This window comes from Symsagittifera roscoffensis, chromosome 1 (genome assembly GCF_963678635.1).
Source record: "Symsagittifera roscoffensis chromosome 1, txSymRosc1.1, whole genome shotgun sequence".
Lineage (NCBI taxonomy): Eukaryota > Metazoa > Xenacoelomorpha > Acoela > Convolutidae > Symsagittifera > Symsagittifera roscoffensis.
The window spans coordinates 63,456,633-63,476,563 of NC_087062.1; the positions used below are offsets into that span (position 1 = coordinate 63,456,633).

Here is a 19,931-nt window from a genome sequence, read left to right on the forward strand (position 1 = left end):
TCGTGTCCGGTAAATTAGAGAAGATTCCCAAAATTCAGTTTCTGGATTGAACACTTAACCTGAAAATTAACACGGTCATTTTCGAGTAGAAAAAAAACTTCCAAAAACACTTCCAAAAAGTTTAAAAACTATTAAATAAATCAATTATATCAAAATAAATCAATTATTTGAAAGCCATAACTTTTCTAAAGCAAAATGGTTGTAGCAAATTATAAAAATAAGCTTCCAACAACCTGTTGTGTCGATTAAACCTATTTTATAAAATTTTGAAGGATAGTTATCGTGAAAAGTAAAAAAAAACGGTCAACACATTAGAAAGTTGACATTTCCGAGAATCACAGCTTTTTGATTTTAAAAAATGGGCGTAGCCACTTAGTAGATATTCGAGTAAATTAGTAGACACAACCTGTAATTTCGATTGAAACCAAAAACTCAACTTAGGCAGGATAGTTTTCCGACGGCCACAAATTTGTATGTCAAAAAAATATGGGCGTAGTCGCGTATGCCAAGGAGCTTCTCACAAACCGATTAAATGAAGAAAAAAACGGTCATAAAAATGAACGTTTCAAAGGACAGTGGCCGTAACGCTAGGGAGCTTACCACGACCCGTTAACGCAATTAAACTCACAACTTCAGGTCTGGGAGGTTAGCTTTCGAGAAAAGTTAAAGATTCAAAAAACGGTAAGAAAAATCAAAGTAATGACAATTTCGAGGGCCAAAATCTCATGTGTAAAAAAGTTTTGGGCGTAGCCGCTTATAGAGGAGAGTTTTTAAAATCCGTTCTATTGAAGTAATCCGCAATCCCAGATTTAGTATGTTAGTTATAGAGAAAACGAACAGAATGAATATACGGGTGAAACATTACCCCAGACTTTTTCTAAGTCTTTAGACAAAGGGGTGAGGCGAAAAGAGACGAGGGGAGTATGCAGGCATGCAAAAATGTAAGCAGTCTTTCCATGAATACCCTTTGTGAAAATCTGTAGAAGGGGTTTTCAGAAAAACAGGAATTCTAGGCAAATATGCCAAGCAAGACCTTTGAAATTCGAATTAGCAACTGAACAAAAATTACGAAAGGGAATGAGAATGAGCATGAAATTGGGCATCTCATAGCAGCATCATATGAACCACTGATTTTTTAAAACTAGCTGTTAACCCGAAAGAAGTCTACAGTCCGATTTGATAAAGTTTGCTAATCGCAAGCGTGGACCATTCGGCTTCGTAAAATGACAACCACCATAAAAAGAAAAATTTTAATAAGACAATTAAAATGCCTACTTGCAGAAAATTGCCCGAAGGCGGTAAATTTTTTTTAACAGAAGCTTCCAAGGAAATGAGTCCAGGTGCAAAAGTCCTGTGAACACTGTTACTTACGGGAAAAAAAAGTCCAGTACCCAATAGCAATACCCTTGCTTATCGCAAGGGTAAAAAGTGATAGATATTCATCGTATGCGAGAAACATTTTCATTTAATTCGCCAAAAAATTAAAGCACAGAGACGAAGCTGAGCGTCGCACCACTTGCCATACAAAACAAGAAAGCCGCTAAGTCGAAATTTTTTTCTAAATTTCTAAAATTCTAAATTGTCGAAATTCGAAATCTATCTAAATAAAAAGGCTAGTTTTGAAACAAAAACATGCACAGACAAAAGAATGTAAGAAAAAAAATCATCGCTCGAATAAAAAATAGCAAGAGGTAAGAAAGCGGAACATACCTTAGCAGAAGCCCTTTAGCCCGGAAAAACTCCACAAGACTTTGAGTCCCCGCCCTTTTACACACGCCCAAAAATTTTTTTTTTTGCTTGTCAAATGAAACAATATGAGACAACTAAGCAGATATAATAGAGGCCGAAACCTATTCAGCCAAAAAATAAGAAAAAAAATCCAAAAAATACTCAAAAAAATTTAAGACTTATCAATATTATCAAGTCCCCCCACCCTCACAACACACACACACACAAAGACTTTTTTTCACTCCTATAATGACGCAAAATGAGGCCACTAAGCCGTTATGCCGAAATATAGGTTATACCTAAACCTATCATGTCAAAAAAAGTACAAAAAAATGAATTTAACAAACCGAGTTGGTAAAACTTTAACTAACATATGAAACAAACTTCGAGTGGTCACAACCACAAAATATATCTACAGCGGTAAATTGTTGCTATCACATTAATCGAGGTTGCGCTCTAAAAATCGATTTTTTCCAGGTCGACGCAATTGATTTTGTGAGCTCTCACAAACCAACCACTATAAAGACCTTAATTAGACCAAATATTCTATATGAGGAATTTGCAGTCAAATCCACCTAATCTACTTTTATTTAGTTCTAGGCTTTTGTTCAGATTGTCTTATGTCACCACGAACAAAAAGACGTAAATTTAAAAGAAACTATTTTGACATATTGATCGACCAAACTCGACATCAATAGTCGGAACTTTCTGCACAGCAACCGGCTATCCTTCTTATTTATGTAATTATTTAAGTTTCGACGCCATTTCAAAAAACATTGGTTATTGCTAGAAACAATCGCCGAATTGCAAAATACAACATATACACTTCATTGCCTACCATTATACGCTTTAGCACAAAAATAGTCGTCGCAAAACTATACCGAAAGGAAACCAACTTAAAAAAATTGTCTTTTAACTTTACCACAACCCAACATATTTTTTTTCTTGCCTTCGGTGAAAATTAAGCACTAAGGAAGAGTGCACTAGCACTAAGCGCTACTGCTTCAGATTATTATGACTATTTTTTCTAAACCATAAAACAATTTTCACACTGCATCATTATTGAGCTAATGATTTCAAGAAGATAAAGAGGTTTTGAATCTCAATTAATGAAGAAACTTTTGAGTATTTTCCATCAAATGAAACTTTTGAGTCTTTCCCATCAAATGAAACTTTTGAGTCTTTCCCATTATAGTTGAGTGCACACACCGCATGCAGATCAAGAGATGGATCTCCCGAGGGACCAGTTTTGTTAAAATTGATCTGAATATTCATCACTGTCTTCGAAAGTCGAACAAAAAGAAACATTTAGAGACGAATAAGGAAAATATTGGAATCAATTAGCATGTCCCAATTCGATTTAAGAGATTATATCAGCGCTTTAAAACTTGGATTGATTCGCTGCGCTAGAATAAATCTCGCTCAGGCGTTGAGCATCATGCCTTAGAGCATAATCGCGGACTAGAAAACTGACAATTACCAACTTCAAAATTTCCAAAGCTTTTCTAAAAAAATTTTTATATTAAACATCGTTTTAATTTTAAGCGCATTTAATTAACACGGTGTAAAAAATGTCCCTAGATTTTTTTGCGCTACAAAAACTTTGCATTAAATATGAAGCCGAGCCTGAAAAAAAAAACAGGGGAAAACAAGACTGCTCGTATATTGCTAGCCTGAATGTTGCTAGCCTGAATCTTCTGACTGTCCCTTAATTCATATCGAAAAGTTTTTGAAATAATTCGCGTTAAGCTCTCAGCAATATGACTAAATTCTTCAACGCGCATAATTTAGTTCAGAACATGGCCAATTTGGCAACTTTTAATCCCCCAGAACTTTACAAAAAACAATTTGAGGTACTCAGGAAGTCAATTTGAACTCAGCAAAATCGATATCTTCAATGGGGTATGAAATCGATATCTTCAATGGGGCATGCATAAATATTCCATTTTCTTCGAAAGTCCGAATAATTAAACAACGCTCGCAAGTTTCTTAAATACTAAACAAGGGTACCCTGAGGCTGTGCAAGTATCACAGACTGCTACACTCACACAATATAAGGCAATAATTCCAAAAGAAAAAAAAACGGATTTTTAATTTTTTTGTGATTTCTGCTGTTCTTTTGACTCTTTAGGGCGCATTTTTTAGATTTCCAGAATTACTTGATAACTGAAATACAGAAGAAATCATTGTCACATAAAATTGGGAGTCATTAAAACTCTCTATCAGACCCTTACTCAAAAAATCAGTGCCTTAAAAAAATTTTTTTGTGACAACTTTTGAATCATCTTTTGGAATCCAAATTGGCCCGGTAGAATCAATTTCGCATAAAATCAAGGTTTCCCAAATCTGTCAAAATTGAAAACTTTCACTCGTTTGAAGGCCAAAACTTTTTTCTAAAACAATCTGGGCATAGCCAATATTAAAACTGGGCTTTCAACAACCTGTCACTCGATTACCTATGATATCAGATTTGGTAGGATATTTAGCAAGAAAAGTCTAAAAAACGGTCAGCAAATCAAAAATTTAACATTTCCAAGAATCATAGCTTTTTGCGTGAATAAGTTATGCGTAGCCAATTACTCAAAAAAGTTTCACGCTACCTATAGTTTCAATTGAACCCAAAATATCAGATTTGGGAGGAAAGTTTTCGAGAGAAGTCAAAAACTTAAAAAAATAATTTGTCCAAAAAATAAAATTTTAATTTTTCCGAGGGCCAAAACATTTGGAGTCAAAGAAATGGGCGTAGTTTCATAAGCAAATGAGCTTTCCCACAACCCGTTATGAGAATTAAAACCAAAATCTCAGATATGGCACGGTAGTTTTCGAAAATATTCAAAAAATTAAAGAAAAAACTACTAAAAAATCAAAGGCTTCACTTTTCGGAGGGCGATAACTTCTTGTGAAAATTGTTTTTGTGAGTGTCCGCTAATTCAGAAGAGGTTCCGACTACCCATTATTGCAATTGAACCCACAGTATCAGATTTGCTAGGTTAGTTTTCGAGAAAAGTCGAAAATATTCACAAAACGGTCAAAAATCAAAAATTTGACAATTCCGAGAGCCATAACTTTGTGTAAAAAAGTGGGCGTAGCCAAGTATGCAGGAGAGAATTTCAAAACAGTACTATTCATTGAAACCAAAAATTCACATTTGAAAGGGTTAGTTTTTGAGAAAATGAAAAAAAAATCAAAATATGGGTCAAATAATCCAGCACACTTTTTCGAAGACCGTAGACAGAGTGGTCAAGTAAAAAAAACTAGTGAAAATCGTAAAATTGTCTGAAAGAAACTAAACCTTTCCGAATAAAATTGAAAATAATTTTTTTCTAACGAAAACAAAAAGAAACTTCAACATACCGATTGGTAAATATTCAACCAACTTTAAAAGTGCGGAGTGAAAAGATAAAAAGACCAAAAATTAGGCCATTAAGCCGATAAAAAATAGGCCGCATTAATTTGGGCCGAGTAATAATTTTAGCGAAACAAAAAATAAAGAAGGAAAAACGAAGTCAAGGTAAAAAAAATTACAAATTGCAGGCGTAGTTGCATACTAAAAGCAAAAAATGCAACAAACACTTAAAGCTAAATTTAAGAAGAATGAGCGAATCAATTAAAAAACGATTCCAAGATGTGACAAATACACCGACAACAGATAAGCAGACAAATAATTGGCCGACAATTTTATTTGAATACATGTCTTTGTCCGATTCTAACCCAGGACCTTTGCCGTCACAGGCATATTCGTTACCTCCAGTCTAAGTTGGCCGGGAACGTTAATCAATTTGAATACATTAATAAACAAGGTAGAGATGAGACCAGGTGTCCCAATGAGTCCTGTGAACAAAGTTGTTCACTGCAAAATAAGTCTTGTACCCGATTACAATACGCTTGCTTATCGCAAAGGTAAACATGTAAAAAGCCTTGCAACGGGTTGCAAAAGTCTTGCCGATTGCATTTGTATACCATCAACATATATGTATTAATATTGCTATCATAAAACAGGTCAAAATATTCTATTGTTATTTGTCTGAGTGAACTTGTATGGACATTTTTGAGCTAAAAGGAAAAAATATATTGTCTTCTGACATACTTACACATTGGAACTATTTCGTTCATCAGCTCTGTTTTGTTCCACTGTCGGCTGGTCGGCCAGAAGTCTGGCCGCGATTCAAATGGATTCGAGAGCAAATGTCTCAGTGCCCAGGGATCATCCAAGTCATTCAAATAATGAACCAGGACAACATCCGGGTTAACAAACAGCCAGTATGACCTACAAAAATGAGCCATTTATTAGAAACTTTTATTTGCACCTGGTAGAACTCTTGTTGATCGGACTATTGAAAATGGAGACGAAATTTGTCTTCGGGTGTGCTATACTTTTTTATTGTTTTCCACACAAAATCAGGTACCGATTGATATATCACTAAATCCACCCAAAATCGAGTGATAAATCATATTAAAGCTTTTAAAATCACAATATGATACTCATAAAAAATTTCCAAAAAAAAATTCTCAGTCGAGAAAAAATTCTGTCGAGGTTTGATATTTCTGATATTTAGTCAAATTTCGAGCGAATAAACTAGACATATAACAGGCGTACAATAACTGTAGAATAGTAGTCTTAAAAATCAAGTTAGGCCGTGAAATCTTAGGTCTAATCTATTAAAATTAGTTTTCAAGGTTTTTTTGCGCCTTTTTGGGAATAAAGTTTTTTTGAAATCATAAAAATTTTCTGCAAAAAATTTTTAAAACGTTATCAAAATTTTTTATGTGATTCTATATGAGAAAAATTGCACCTAATTTACTGATAAAATGTACCTAATTTACTGTTATTATCCAAGTTCTAAACTTTTGCTCAGATTGCCTAATCACACCACGAACAAAAAACGACGTAATTTGAAAAGAAACGACGTGTTTTGAAATATTGATCGACCAAGCTTGACATCAACCGGCTATCCTTGTTTTTTATGCTATGAATTTGAGTTTCGACGCCATTTCAGAAATCATTGGTTGTTGCTAGAATCAATCATCGAATTGAAAAACTCAACCTATACACTTCGTTGCCCACCAGCGCAAAAATAGTCGTCGCAAAACTATACCGAAAGGAAACCAATTTCAATCTCATCAAAAAAATGTCCTTTAACTTTACCACAACCCAACTTAGTTTTCTTGCCTTCGGTGGAAAGTAGGAACTAAGGACGAGTGTGCGTAAAGACACTTGACCAGCTCGTAAGAATGTATTTTAAGGCGCATGTTGTCCTCGCGGGTCACACGGGAGTCCTTGCGCATCTTCCAGCAGTAGCCGTCCTTTTTGTACTTGGTGACCTTCCGATTCACAAGCAGCAGAGTCCCACTTGCAGGCCTAAAACAATAATAAACACAGACAGTAGCGGATTCCACCCTTTGTACTATTTTGAGATATCCATTTTTGACTGACTGACCTTGAAATTTTTCTAAAGGCGCCTTTGGCGCCAATCTATACAATTTTGAGGGGGAGCGCGCGCCGAAAAAACGCGATTTTTTGGTCGAAATTTTCCAAAAAAAAAGCCTAAAAACGCCTTTCTTGGCCTGTTTTTCAAAAATTTGCCTGCGGCGCAGAAAATTTGGTCAAATTACGGTCTTTATAGTGGTTTGGAAATCAATTCAGAAAATCAATTTGGTCGACCAAAAAAAATGAAAATCTGCCCGCCCTAGATAAGTCATATTACACAGATAAGTCATATTACACACATTTGCGATCAAAAAATATTCCCTAAAATGGAAAAATGGCCACGTTTTAAATTTTTATATAGCCATGTGAGAGTTTTTCAAGAGTCGCCTAATTAAAATTCATGAGACTCATATAATAATTTCATTCCAAGCGAAGAACTCATTGTGAAAAAGGGGAAAACTCTGACATTCTTTCATTTTAAAATATCAGATGGTCATTATTGATTTTCATTCAAAGAGAATACAGATATAAGCGGGAAACTGAGCTCCAAAAATTGCAAACGTAATATGAAACAGCTCTAGAATACGAAACTATTGACTTCGCAACTGCTCCATACCGTTTTGTATTGTCTTCAATGGGTGACAGACTAATAGAAAATACCAGTTAGCATTAATGCGATTTACTATAGCAAATAAAACGCATGGTGAGAAAGCTGAAATTGAGTGTTCAGAATTCTCAGGCAGATCGCGAAAATCTCAAAGTAAGCAGATAAATCCAGGCCAATAGTGTTAATATTGCCCGATTAGATAAATAGCAGATGAATGAAAATAATGCCGGATCGAAGGCGGATGGGAACAAATTTAATATTTTAAGAAAACCGATTTACGATAAATGGAAAACATAAAACTAAATTTATTAGATCTGCACGTATTATATCTGCGTCTATTATACTAATTAAATTATCAATTTCTGTTAATATTGACTTCGATTTTGTGAGAATGGCATTTAGCCAATAGGGACGCTTAGCGACTTTGATTGGTTGAAAATTTTCCAGCATTCAGTCCATCCAGCACGAGAACCTGTCATGATCTTAGAATATCAAGATGTCATTGAACTGTAATATGAAACGTTAGTCAAGAGAAATAGTTATCATTATTTAATTGGGGATTGTTCCTAATGGAAATTTAGCTGTTTGATTATTATATAACACTGTAAATATCACCGAATTGTTCATACTGATCAAGTATGTAACAAAAACTAATCGATTAGTCCAGCGACCAGCAACAACGATAGCTGTAATAACATATAATTAATGCTTAAAACCTTGCTTTTACGTATATCTCAAGTCTTGACCGCTCAAGTCATCATATGGTGACAGGAGTGGGATTCAAACCCACGCATCCGAAGATAGTGCGAGAATACGGTGACACCACTACACAACAGGATGTAAATAGACCATGACCCGAATTATAGATATTGAAAAAAGAATATTAATCGTCAGTAGAGAATAGAATTGTTAGACTGCACTGTTGCCTTTTTTACAGAAGAAAAACACAAACTTGAGCTCAGGACCCAAAAGCCTAGTCAGCTCAACGTCATTGAACACCATCGTGAAACATAAACTATCGAGTTGATACTTGGTGATAGGAGTGGGATCGCCATCAGAGCGATACGAATTCATGCGGAAGACGACAAAAACAAGAGTACTGATATTCTAATTTATTAAATCCTGGCAATTTTGGGGAATTTTGCATGGTAATGACGTCTGCTAACAGCCATCATCACCGACGACCAAGATTGGGCCAATTCAGGATAGCCGCGAAGGAGGCGACTACTAAAGAAAAAGATGAAAGAAACCCACTCAAGGGTTGATAGCAGTTATTCTAACATCCAGAGACAGAGAAGATTGTCTAAAAACCGAAGCAGCCATGTCATTTTCATCGACATTGTCTTAGACTAACTGATCAGTGGTTTGTTCGACCAGTAAAAAAAGAATAACCGGAAAACTTTTTTAATGAGTAGCTGTGTCATGATCTTCGAATATCATGATGCCAATGAACTGTAATATCGAACATTAGTCAGTGGAACAGAGAAATAGTTATCATTATTAAATTGTGGATTGTTCCTAATGGAAATTTTGCTGTTTGATTATTATATAATATTGTAAAAATTACCAAATTGTTCATACTGATCAAGTATACAACAATCACTTATCGATAAGTCCAGCTGCCAGCAACAACGATAGCTGTAATAAAATATAATTAATGCTTAAGACCTCGCTTTTACGTAAGTCTCAAGTCTTGACCGCTCAAGTCATCATATGGTGACAGGAGTGGGATTCGAACCCACGCATCCGAAGATAGTGCGCGAATACGGTGACACCACTACACAACAGGATGTAAATAGACCATGACCCGAATTATAGATATTGAAAAAAGAATACTAATCGTCAGTAGAGAATTGAATTGTTAGACTGCACTGTTGCCTTTTTTACAGAAGAAAACACAAACTTGAGCTCAGGACCCAAAAGCCTAGTCAGCTCAACGTCATTGAACACCATCGTGAAACATAAACTATCGAGTTGATACTTGGTGATAGGAGTGGGATCGCCATCAGAGCGATACGAATTCATGCGGAAGACGACAAAAACAAGAGTACTGATATTCTAATTTATTAAATCCTGGCAATTTTGGGGAATTTTGCATGGTAATGACGTCTGCTAACAGCCATCATCACCGACGACCAAGATTGGGCCAATTCAGGATAGCCGCGAAGGAGGCGACTACTAAAGAAAAAGATGAAAGAAACCCACTCAAGGGTTGATAGCAGTTATTCTAACATCCAGAGACAGAGAAGATTGTCTAAAAACCGAAGCAGCCATGTCATTTTCATCGACATTGTCTTAGACTAACTGATCAGTGGTTTGTTCGACCAGTAAAAAAAGAATAACCGGAAAACTTTTTTAAAGAGTAGCTGTGTCATGATCTTCGAATATCATGATGCCAATGAACTGTAATATCGAACATTAGTCAGTGGAACAGAGAAATAGTTATCATTATTAAATTGTGGATTGTTCCTGATGGAAATTTTGCTGTTTGATTATTATATAATATTGTAAAAATTACCAAATTGTTCATACTGATCAAGTATACAACAATCACTTATCGATAAGTCCAGCTGCCAGCAACAACGATAGCTGTAATAAAATATAATTAATGCTTAAAACCTCGCTTTTACGTAAGTCTCAAGTCTTGACCGCTCAAGTCATCATATGGTGACAGGAGTGGGATTCGAACCCACGCATCCGAAGATAGTGCGCGAATACGGTGACACCACTACACAACAGGATGTAAATAGACCATGACCCCAATTATAGATATTGAAAAAAGAATACTAATCGTCAGTAGAGAATTGAATTGTTAGACTGCACTGTTGCCTTTTTTACAGAAGAAAAACACAAACTTGAGCTCAGGACCCAAAAGCCTAGTCAGCTCAACGTCATTGAACACCATCGTGAAACATAAACTATCGAGTTGATACTTGGTGATAGGAGTGGGATCGCCATCAGAGCGATACGAATTCATGCGGAAGACGACAAAAACAAGAGTACTGATATTCTAATTTATTAAATCCTGGCAATTTTGGGGAATTTTGCATGGTAATGACGTCTGCTAACAGCCATCATCACCGACGACCAAGATTGGGCCAATTCAGGATAGCCGCGAAGGAGGCGACTACTAAAGAAAAAGATGAAAGAAACCCACTCAAGGGTTGATAGCAGTTATTCTAACATCCAGAGACAGAAAAGATTGTCTAAAAACCGAAGCAGCCATGTCATTTTCATCGACATTGTCTTAGACTAACTGATCAGTGGTTTGTTCGACCAGTAAAAAAAGAATAACCGGAAAATTTTTTTAAAGAGTAGCTGTGTCATGATCTTCGAATATCATGATGCCAATGAACTGTAATATCGAACATTAGTCAGTGGAACAGAGAAATAGTTATCATTATTAAATTGTGGATTGTTCCTAATGGAAATTTTGCTGTTTGATTATTATATAATATTGTAAAAATCACCAAATTGTTCATACTGATCAAGTATACAACAATCACTTATCGATAAGTCCAGCTGCCAGCAACAACGATAGCTGTAATAAAATATAATTAATGCTTAAAACCTCGCTTTTACGTAAGTCTCAAGTCTTGACCGCTCAAGTCATCATATGGTGACAGGAGTGGGATTCGAACCCACGCATCCGAAGATAGTGAGCGAATACGGTGACACCACTACACAACAGGATGTAAATAGACCATGACCCGAATTATAGATATTGAAAAAAGAATACTAATCGTCAGTAGAGAATTTAATTGTTAGACTGCACTGTTGCCTTTTTTACAGAAGAAAAACATAAACTTGAGCTCAGGACCCAAAAGCCTAGTCAACTCAACGTCATTGAACACCATCGTGAAAGATAAACTATCGAGTTGATAATTGGTGATAGAAGTGGGATCGCCATCAGAGCGATACGAATTCATGCGGAAGAAGACAAAAACAAGAGTAGTGATATTCTAATTTATTAAATCCTGGCAATTTTGGGGAATTTTGCATGGTACTGACGTCTGCTAAGAGCCATCATCACCAACGACCAAGATTGGGCCAATTCAGGATAGCCGCGAAGGAGGCGACTACTAAAGAAAAAGATGAAAGAAACCCACTCAAGGGTTGATAGCAGTTATTCTAACATCCAGAGACAGAGAAGATTGTCTAAAAACCGAAGCAGCCATGTCATTTTCATCGACATTGTCTTAGACTAACTGATCAGTGGTTTGTTCGACCAGTAAAAAAAGAATAACCGGAAAACTTTTTTAAAGAGTAGCTGTGTCATGATCTTCGAATATCATGATGCCAATGAACTGTAATATCGAACATTAGTCAGTGGAACAGAGAAATAGTTATCATTATTAAATTGTGGATTGTTCCTAATGGAAATTTTGCTGTTTGATTATTATATAATATTGTAAAAATCACCAAATTGTTCATACTGATCAAGTATACAACAATCACTTATCGATAAGTCCAGCTGCCAGCAACAACGATAGCTGTAATAAAATATAATTAATGCTTAAAACCTCGCTTTTACGTAAGTCTCAAGTCTTGACCGCTCAAGTCATCATATGGTGACAGGAGTGGGATTCGAACCCACGCATCCGAAGATAGTGAGCGAATACGGTGACACCACTACACAACAGGATGTAAATAGACCATGACCCGAATTATAGATATTGAAAAAAGAATACTAATCGTCAGTAGAGAATTTAATTGTTAGACTGCACTGTTGCCTTTTTTACAGAAGAAAAACATAAACTTGAGCTCAGGACCCAAAAGCCTAGTCAACTCAACGTCATTGAACACCATCGTGAAAGATAAACTATCGAGTTGATAATTGGTGATAGAAGTGGGATCGCCATCAGAGCGATACGAATTCATGCGGAAGAAGACAAAAACAAGAGTAGTGATATTCTAATTTATTAAATCCTGGCAATTTTGGGGAATTTTGCATGGTACTGACGTCTGCTAAGAGCCATCATCACCAACGACCAAGATTGGGCCAGTTCAGGATAGCCGCGAAGGAGGCGACTACTGAAGAAAAAGATGGAAGAAACCCACTCAAGGGTTGACAGCAGTTATTCTAACATCCAGAGACAGAGAAGATTGTCTAAAAACCGAAGCAGCCACGTCATTTTCATCGACATTGTCTTAGACTAACTGATCAGTGGTTTGTTCGACCAGTGAAAAATCAATAACCGGAAAACTTTTTTAAAGAGTAGCTGTGTCATGATCTTCGATAATCATGATGTCATTGAACTGTAATATCGAACATTAGTCAGTGGAACAGAGAAATAGTTATCATGATTTAATTGTGGATTGTTCCTAATGGAAATTTTGCTGTTTGATTATTATATAATATTGTAAATATCACCAAATTGTTCATACTGATCAAGTAAACAACAATCACTTATCGATAAGTCCAGCTGCCAGCAACAACGATAGCTGTACTAATAAATAATTAATGCTTAAAACCTCGCTTTTACATATATCTCAAGTCTTGACCGCTCAAGTCATCATAGAACCCTCCCCACAAAAAATTGGTGCAAGCCAGGTTTGAAAAAGATGAACGCCTACTATAATTTAGTGGTGTGTCACGGAGCCAAATACACGCATATTCGAAAAATAAATTCGTTCCCGGATAGTCAAAAAAATTGTTCCTGGATAACCTAAAACTTTTTTGTTCCCCGATAGCCAATACATTTTTGGTTCCCTGAAAGCCAGAAAATTCTCTGCTCTGAATTTGCTCTGAGCCAAAAATCAATCGCTGAAAATACTAATTTTTGTTGCATCTAAATAAAGGCTTTTTCCTTTTACAGTCCCACCTCCTAGTAGATTATAGACCATCATATTACAAAAACTCTATAATTGGTGAGGGGGAACTACTTAAAAATGAAAATTCGGACCTCTTGAATCATCTCCTCCCTTGAGTACCTAGAAACGAATATTCCCTTACAAAGAAATAAATCAGCGGTTAAGCATATGCGATATATATACAACTAGTTTCGAATAATGCTTCCATGATAGTCGAAAAAAAATTGGATGACCGAAAAAAATTCTTCCGCAAAAAATGAATGTTCCCGGATAGCCGAAAAATATTTCGCATATAAAAGAAGTCGAACTTTCTTTGCTATCTAATTCAATGAGGGCAAGACTATTACACAAAGAGAACGTTTAATCTTTTGGATTATTTGATAGCTGAGTTACGAATCAAAAAATAGTTTAATAGTTTGAATAAAATTAGTCTAAAATTTTAGACGAATTTGCCTGTTTAGTCCTATTTTGTTTAATTGCTGATTATCTTAAGATAATTTTTTATTCGACTATACGTGAATGCGGTCCCGTGGGTACGCACCTATACTACACGCATTTGCTTTTGTAGCCAAACAAATTCAAAAAAGGACAAAAACAATAAACATCGAAAACACGAATTTTTTTCCATTTTCTTCAAAAATTTCCTTCGTTTCAGGGCGCTTAAAATGGTTAGAACAACTGCTCAAAAAAAATTCATAAGAGCTAACTTACCATAAGCATCTTAGCAGAATTTAATGGGTGGTTGAGTCTATAGTCAAACTCAGACCAAATTTTCTCGACACTGGCAATTTTTTGGGCTTTCTAAAAAACTGAGTCACGATTTAAAGGTTTTAATACCAAATCATCTACGATGATCTATGACGCTCTGCCAGCTTTTTTCGAGATAATCAACATAAAATAAAAAAACGCACCCTACACCATAATTCATTCACAGTCACTTCGTGACGCGGTCGGAACAATAACCATTACAGCAAAGTGTGCGTTGAAGAATAAATATAAAAATAAATTGTTTACCTTTGTTGCAATTCAGTTGAAAGCCAGCTCGCGTGTGCATCGTAATTGATAAGCACAGATACCACTTCCTAAAACACAGTTAATACCACCTTGTATAAGAAAATAACTTAACTTACATTTTTCACTAAATGTTCAAAAACTCATTCAAAGGAATCAGCTATGGGAATCTGGCGGCATCATTCAAACTTTGGAAATAAAACCATTTCCATTGACTTGCTTTTTGAATTAAGGGTTGCTTATGCGTACAGGCAACATCAATTAGCTGATTTTTCATTAATTCTGATTATTGGCTGTTTTCGTACATGCCTTAACATCTGTGTTTATCAAACTATCAATGTAGATTTTTTAACGCATGATTCTCATTATAGTGTACCTACCTCATTTGATAGCCATTTCTTCCTGAATGCCGGAAACGTCTCCGCCGGCTTCACGCTATCCAGCACCTCCTTGGGCAACGCTAGTGCTACCGCCTGAGCCACAGATGTCATTCCACTTCTATTTCAAATCAAAGGTCCTATCCAAATTGGAATCGAAATGCGACTATAAATTTCAGCCGCATCAGTCGCGGCAGATACAATTTCGCTTCAAATGCAGCCTCATTTAAACGAGTTAGAAAACTCAGTTTGATGCCGGTAGATAGTAGACTTGGTGTGCACAATGAGGGCGGACGTGAAATTTGACAGCACTGTTTGGAGCTGGATTGATTGCAGCGGCGGTGGAGGGGATAATCGAGACAGCAGGCAAAACAGGAACAAGATACAATTTCTATCTGTTTAAGTTAACCACAGAGCGCCTCCTTACTCTGCACCGCTTTTGCGATTTGTTCAAACACCACAGAAGTAAAATGGTAAAAAATACGTCAACCAAGCGCATCCATAATCGGCAGTCACGGGAAAAGATAAAAGAAATATAATCGAAGCGAAATCTGATTTGTATATTACACTCCACGAATTACCGCTTGATTGCTTTCTATTTTAAGAATTACCTAGTCCCATCAAACAAAAAATAAACATTTCAATATTTTCCCGGCACTTGAAATCGCTATCTACCAGCACTGTCAGAAAAAGAAAATTCTTCTGGGTTGCTTTTAACCAGGTATTTTGGGGTTTAAAATGAAAAGCTCATCAGGTTTAGAAATTTTTATAAAATTGGGAAAAGGTAAATTTGAGACGTAATTTCCGCGGTGAGGCTAGTTTTCACCACCGGGCTAAGTGGTCATATCACCTGGAGTTCCATGTAAATTTCCCAAAACCGGAGATGTCCTTTTCCGGTGGTCGGAGGAAACATTCACGACAAGTAACCCTTCAATACTCGCCCGAGCATCTATCGGAGATGGCAAGGGATATAGAACTTGTCAATCAATGTAAATGTAATTTCCTGTTCAAACCATGAAATGAGTGGGAGTCTACTAAATTTCGATTAGCCTGCTAGAGGGAAGATGCTAAATTGAACGGGATTATATGTCACCTTCACTTAAATGATGTGCACCTGAGAAATGGGTTCATTTTTACATAATTGACCTGGAAAAAAATCGAGAGCGTTAAAACCATTAATAAATGTTTATTTCTATTTGAACTAAGAACAAGACATGCAAATCAAACCAACTTCAATTGAATTAAAAAGAAAACATATATTTACAGATTTGTACAGGGAATGCTTACAAAAAAATAAAGCGAAGACCAGATTTATTTTTCCAATAGAGATGACGTTTGATGAAACCTAATTCGGTTTGAAATATCGTCAATAGTTTCCACGCAAAGTGAGGTCACTTCATATTTCAGATTATTATACGATGGCAAGTGAGGCTTTTCAACTTGGAGATCATCCGTAAAAAATTCTAGAATATTTGGCTCCATGTGATTTGTCACTTGCGACTGGTTGCTTCTACTGCTACTAGGAATCTCTCCTCTTGTGGCCACACCTCTGAACATGTTAACATCTCCGACAGCCAAAGATACCAAATTGGTATATTGCTTTTTCCGGTAGTCGCAATTCAACTTGGCAGCTCCCTTTTGTTTTATCGAATCTTTCAACCCTCTGTTATTTTCAAGTTCTTCCTCTCTCAATCTATTAATGTCCACTTTCTGGCTCTCTATTTCCTTCAAAGCTCTGCCGATATTTTCAGAAAACCCCAATTCAGCATGAGCTAAAGCATGTGGTCGGATGGATTCTGTGGGGTCAAATATTGCACTGTTTATTTGAGTGGCACTGATTGACGAAGAGAGTTCGCTGTCACTGTCGCTCAGTTCAAGTCTATCATCCCCTATTATGATTGGCTGAGGCTCTTTGTAATGATACTCACTAGTAAAATTCATTTCTTCTGAAAAAAATAGGAGTTAACTAATGATATTAGTTGAATACTTTCTCCTCATTTAATATATATCAGTGAGGCATTTATTAGTATAAATTATACAATATTCGGACTACACGACACTGATTTCTGGACGAAAATTGAGCCTCATAGTTCGGAAAGCGGAAGAATCAACACTTTTTGAACTGGCGATGCGTAAAACAGTGATGCATGCAAAAGTGTTTCTCACTTTACAAATTTACAAAAAGGTCAAGTTAAAGTTTCATACCGGTAGGAAATAATTTATCAATTCTTTTGCGTTCAACTTCATTTTCGTTCTCTGGTCAAACAAAAAAATTTATTAACTATCCAATGTCGAAATTTACAATATTTAACATTGGGTTGACCAGCATTCAATTGCAAATTGAGTTCATTGGTGAATTTCCTTTCTTTCTCCATGAATTACCACGATGAAACAGAATAAGTATCTGGCTTCGAAGCGGTTGTTGCAGAGATTACGAGGTTATTTTTCCAAAAAAATTAGAGAAATCTCAGCAAAACCAGCCAATTGAATCAAATGAGGTATGATTTTAAGTTGCTTCCACAAAATTCTGATAGAATTAAGGCTGCGATAAATTTAATCTCTACAGAAACCTTTGAATCGATTCGTAGGACTCAAATACTTGCTTGAAACATCTGAAATTGTAAGTAGCTCTAAATCGAACCTCCGCAACACTTGCAATACAAAAACTTATTTAGCCATATGTTATCGCATATAATTAAAATACAGATAAGCCCCAGCAAAAAAATAATTGACAACCCTATTTGACAACAACAGAAACATATTTGACAACCCAAAAATGTCGCATTATTTTTAACGAACTCAAAAATCCTGAAAAATTTAATTAAAAACACCCATATCTTAACACTATATGCTTATGAATCTAACATAATTAAAGAGAATTCGAAACACTATTTAGTAAATATATAAGTACAATTTCGTATAGAAACAAAAGACGCGGATCATCAAGTAAAAGGTGAAGCAGCCTATTTGACAAAACTACCACAAAACATCAGATAAAACCTGGCATCCTCTCGACCTGTAAATAATACTTGCTAATTGCCAGCATAAAATTTACAGATAGAAATGATGAAACTTGAACAATAGGTCCCATTGCAGCTTAAGCTGCTTCCCAACAATGAGTGGACGTATAACTTACAAGGGTAAAAAACAAGGGTAAAAAAGAAAAGGTATAGCTAAAACCCAGATATTTGTAGCTTCAGCATACGCAGAAAAATACGTTTTACTAAAAGCTAGTCAGTGTTAACAATAAAACAAATACATCCAGCTTCGCAAATCTTGGTTTATAATAGTGTTTTTGCAATAGGGGTTCCTATGGAAACATATTTGACAACCCAAAAGGGTCGCAGTATTTTTAACGGAATTCAAAAATCCTGAAAAATTAAAAAAAACACATCCATATCTTAAAAGTATATGCTTGTGAACCTAATATAATTATAACGAACTCTAAACACTATTTAGTTAATTAATATACACATAATTTAAAAATACTTATTTTGCAACAGCTAACTATTGTTTTGAAAACCTTTCGTAAACAACATTACTAAAAAAGATGGGTGAGGCCCAGCTGCAACTCAACTATGACGTGTATTAGAAGACAATTATCTGATGCAGATGCGCAGCACAGCTTCGCACTACGTGCGATACAATGAAAATATCTACTTTAAAAAATTTATCTGGAAAAAACCATGCGTTTGCCTGCAATGTGTTCATTTTTAGGAACACATTCCCAGAAAAACAATCAATAGCGTTAAGCTACCATTAAATCTTATTATACTAAGAAAGTTATACTAATTATTATACTATCAAAGTAAAATTGCTTCGGTGATTTGGTAAGCAAGTTAACTCACAAAAATCTATATTTCGATTTCTTGGTGCTTGCTAATCACAAGCGTGAGAAAATGATAAGGTAGCGCAGTCAAAATAAAGGTTGGAAACAAAGTTGTTAACCGAATTGAAAAAAAAGAAGAATGAAAAACAAAATTGGCATATTTTCAAGTTTGAATTTAAACTTTCCAATTTTTTTATGGAGGGCTCACGAGAATGTCTTAGATTTTTCGGAAAAATCTCGTCAAACTTCAATCGTTCTCAATTAGTAGCAACAAAAATTAATAGATTAAAAAACACCAGGAAAATAAGTCAAAATTAAAAACGAACTACTTCAGCGCCGATAATCTACCAAAAAACCGATCATCTACTTTCAAAAAAGACTGATTCCCATTTCTATCGTCCATTATGTGCACAAAGTTATTAAAAGGAAAAAAGTATAGTACCTATTTACAACATCCTTGTTTTCGCAAGGGCAATAAGCCAGCCAGCATAAACTTGGAAAACAAGAAACGAAAAATTATGATAAATTTAAATTTCGATAAAAAATAAATTGTTACACAGAGGCGAAGCAGAGCTTCGCACCACTTGCGATACCACATGAAAATAGCATGGCAAGCTAGCAGACAGGAGAGAAAAGGATATCCCTTATGTCCAAAACATCAAAGATGTCTGGAATGATGTTATATTTTCGGAGAGCTCGTCTAGAATTACCTCCACGGCGTTACAGGAAAATCCCAAAACTTTTTCGAGCGGCAACTGGGTACCGTAGAACCAAAAACATTTGTCATGAAAAATGCTGAATAAAAATTTCTATTCAAAGGTTTTAACCATTTTAAGCGATGATCATTTTGAAAGACTTGTTCCTCTTCAAACGACCCAAAATTAGATCACCAAGCCAATAAAATATAAACGGAAAGAATTTCAGCAGAATTAAGTTTTTAAGCAAAAAAAAACAGAAAAAAATTATAAGAAGTCAAGGCTAGAAAAATTACCAGTAGCACAATGAAACGAAAACACTAAAAGCATCTACAATGTAAAAGGCGCACAGAAAAAAAATTTTGAAGTAGTAACTAACCCAACAAAACAAGCAGACAAATAATGCGTCAATTTTTCGAAACGGAAAACTTCCCTTTGAAAA

At 35.6% G+C, this 19,931-nt stretch overlaps 1 protein-coding gene across 4 annotated transcripts in view; it reads right to left on the bottom strand.

The window, feature by feature from the left end:
- Positions 1–16,107, bottom strand: part of LOC134847446 (calmodulin-binding transcription activator 2-like) — a 31,159-nt gene extending 15,052 nt beyond the window's left edge. For all 4 annotated transcript variants that reach the window (XM_063864558.1, XM_063864557.1, XM_063864556.1 and 1 more), the window contains exons 1-4: positions 14,969–16,107; positions 14,592–14,659; positions 6,899–7,087; positions 5,820–5,995 (exon numbers count right to left, since the gene is read on the bottom strand). In XM_063864558.1, coding sequence (XP_063720628.1) covers positions 5,820–5,995; positions 6,899–7,087; positions 14,592–14,659; positions 14,969–15,079 — 544 coding nt within the window. In that variant the 5' untranslated portion in view covers positions 15,080–16,107. The remainder of the gene's footprint in view (positions 1–5,819; positions 5,996–6,898; positions 7,088–14,591; positions 14,660–14,968) is intronic.
- Between the last annotated feature and the right edge of the window lie 3,824 nt (positions 16,108–19,931).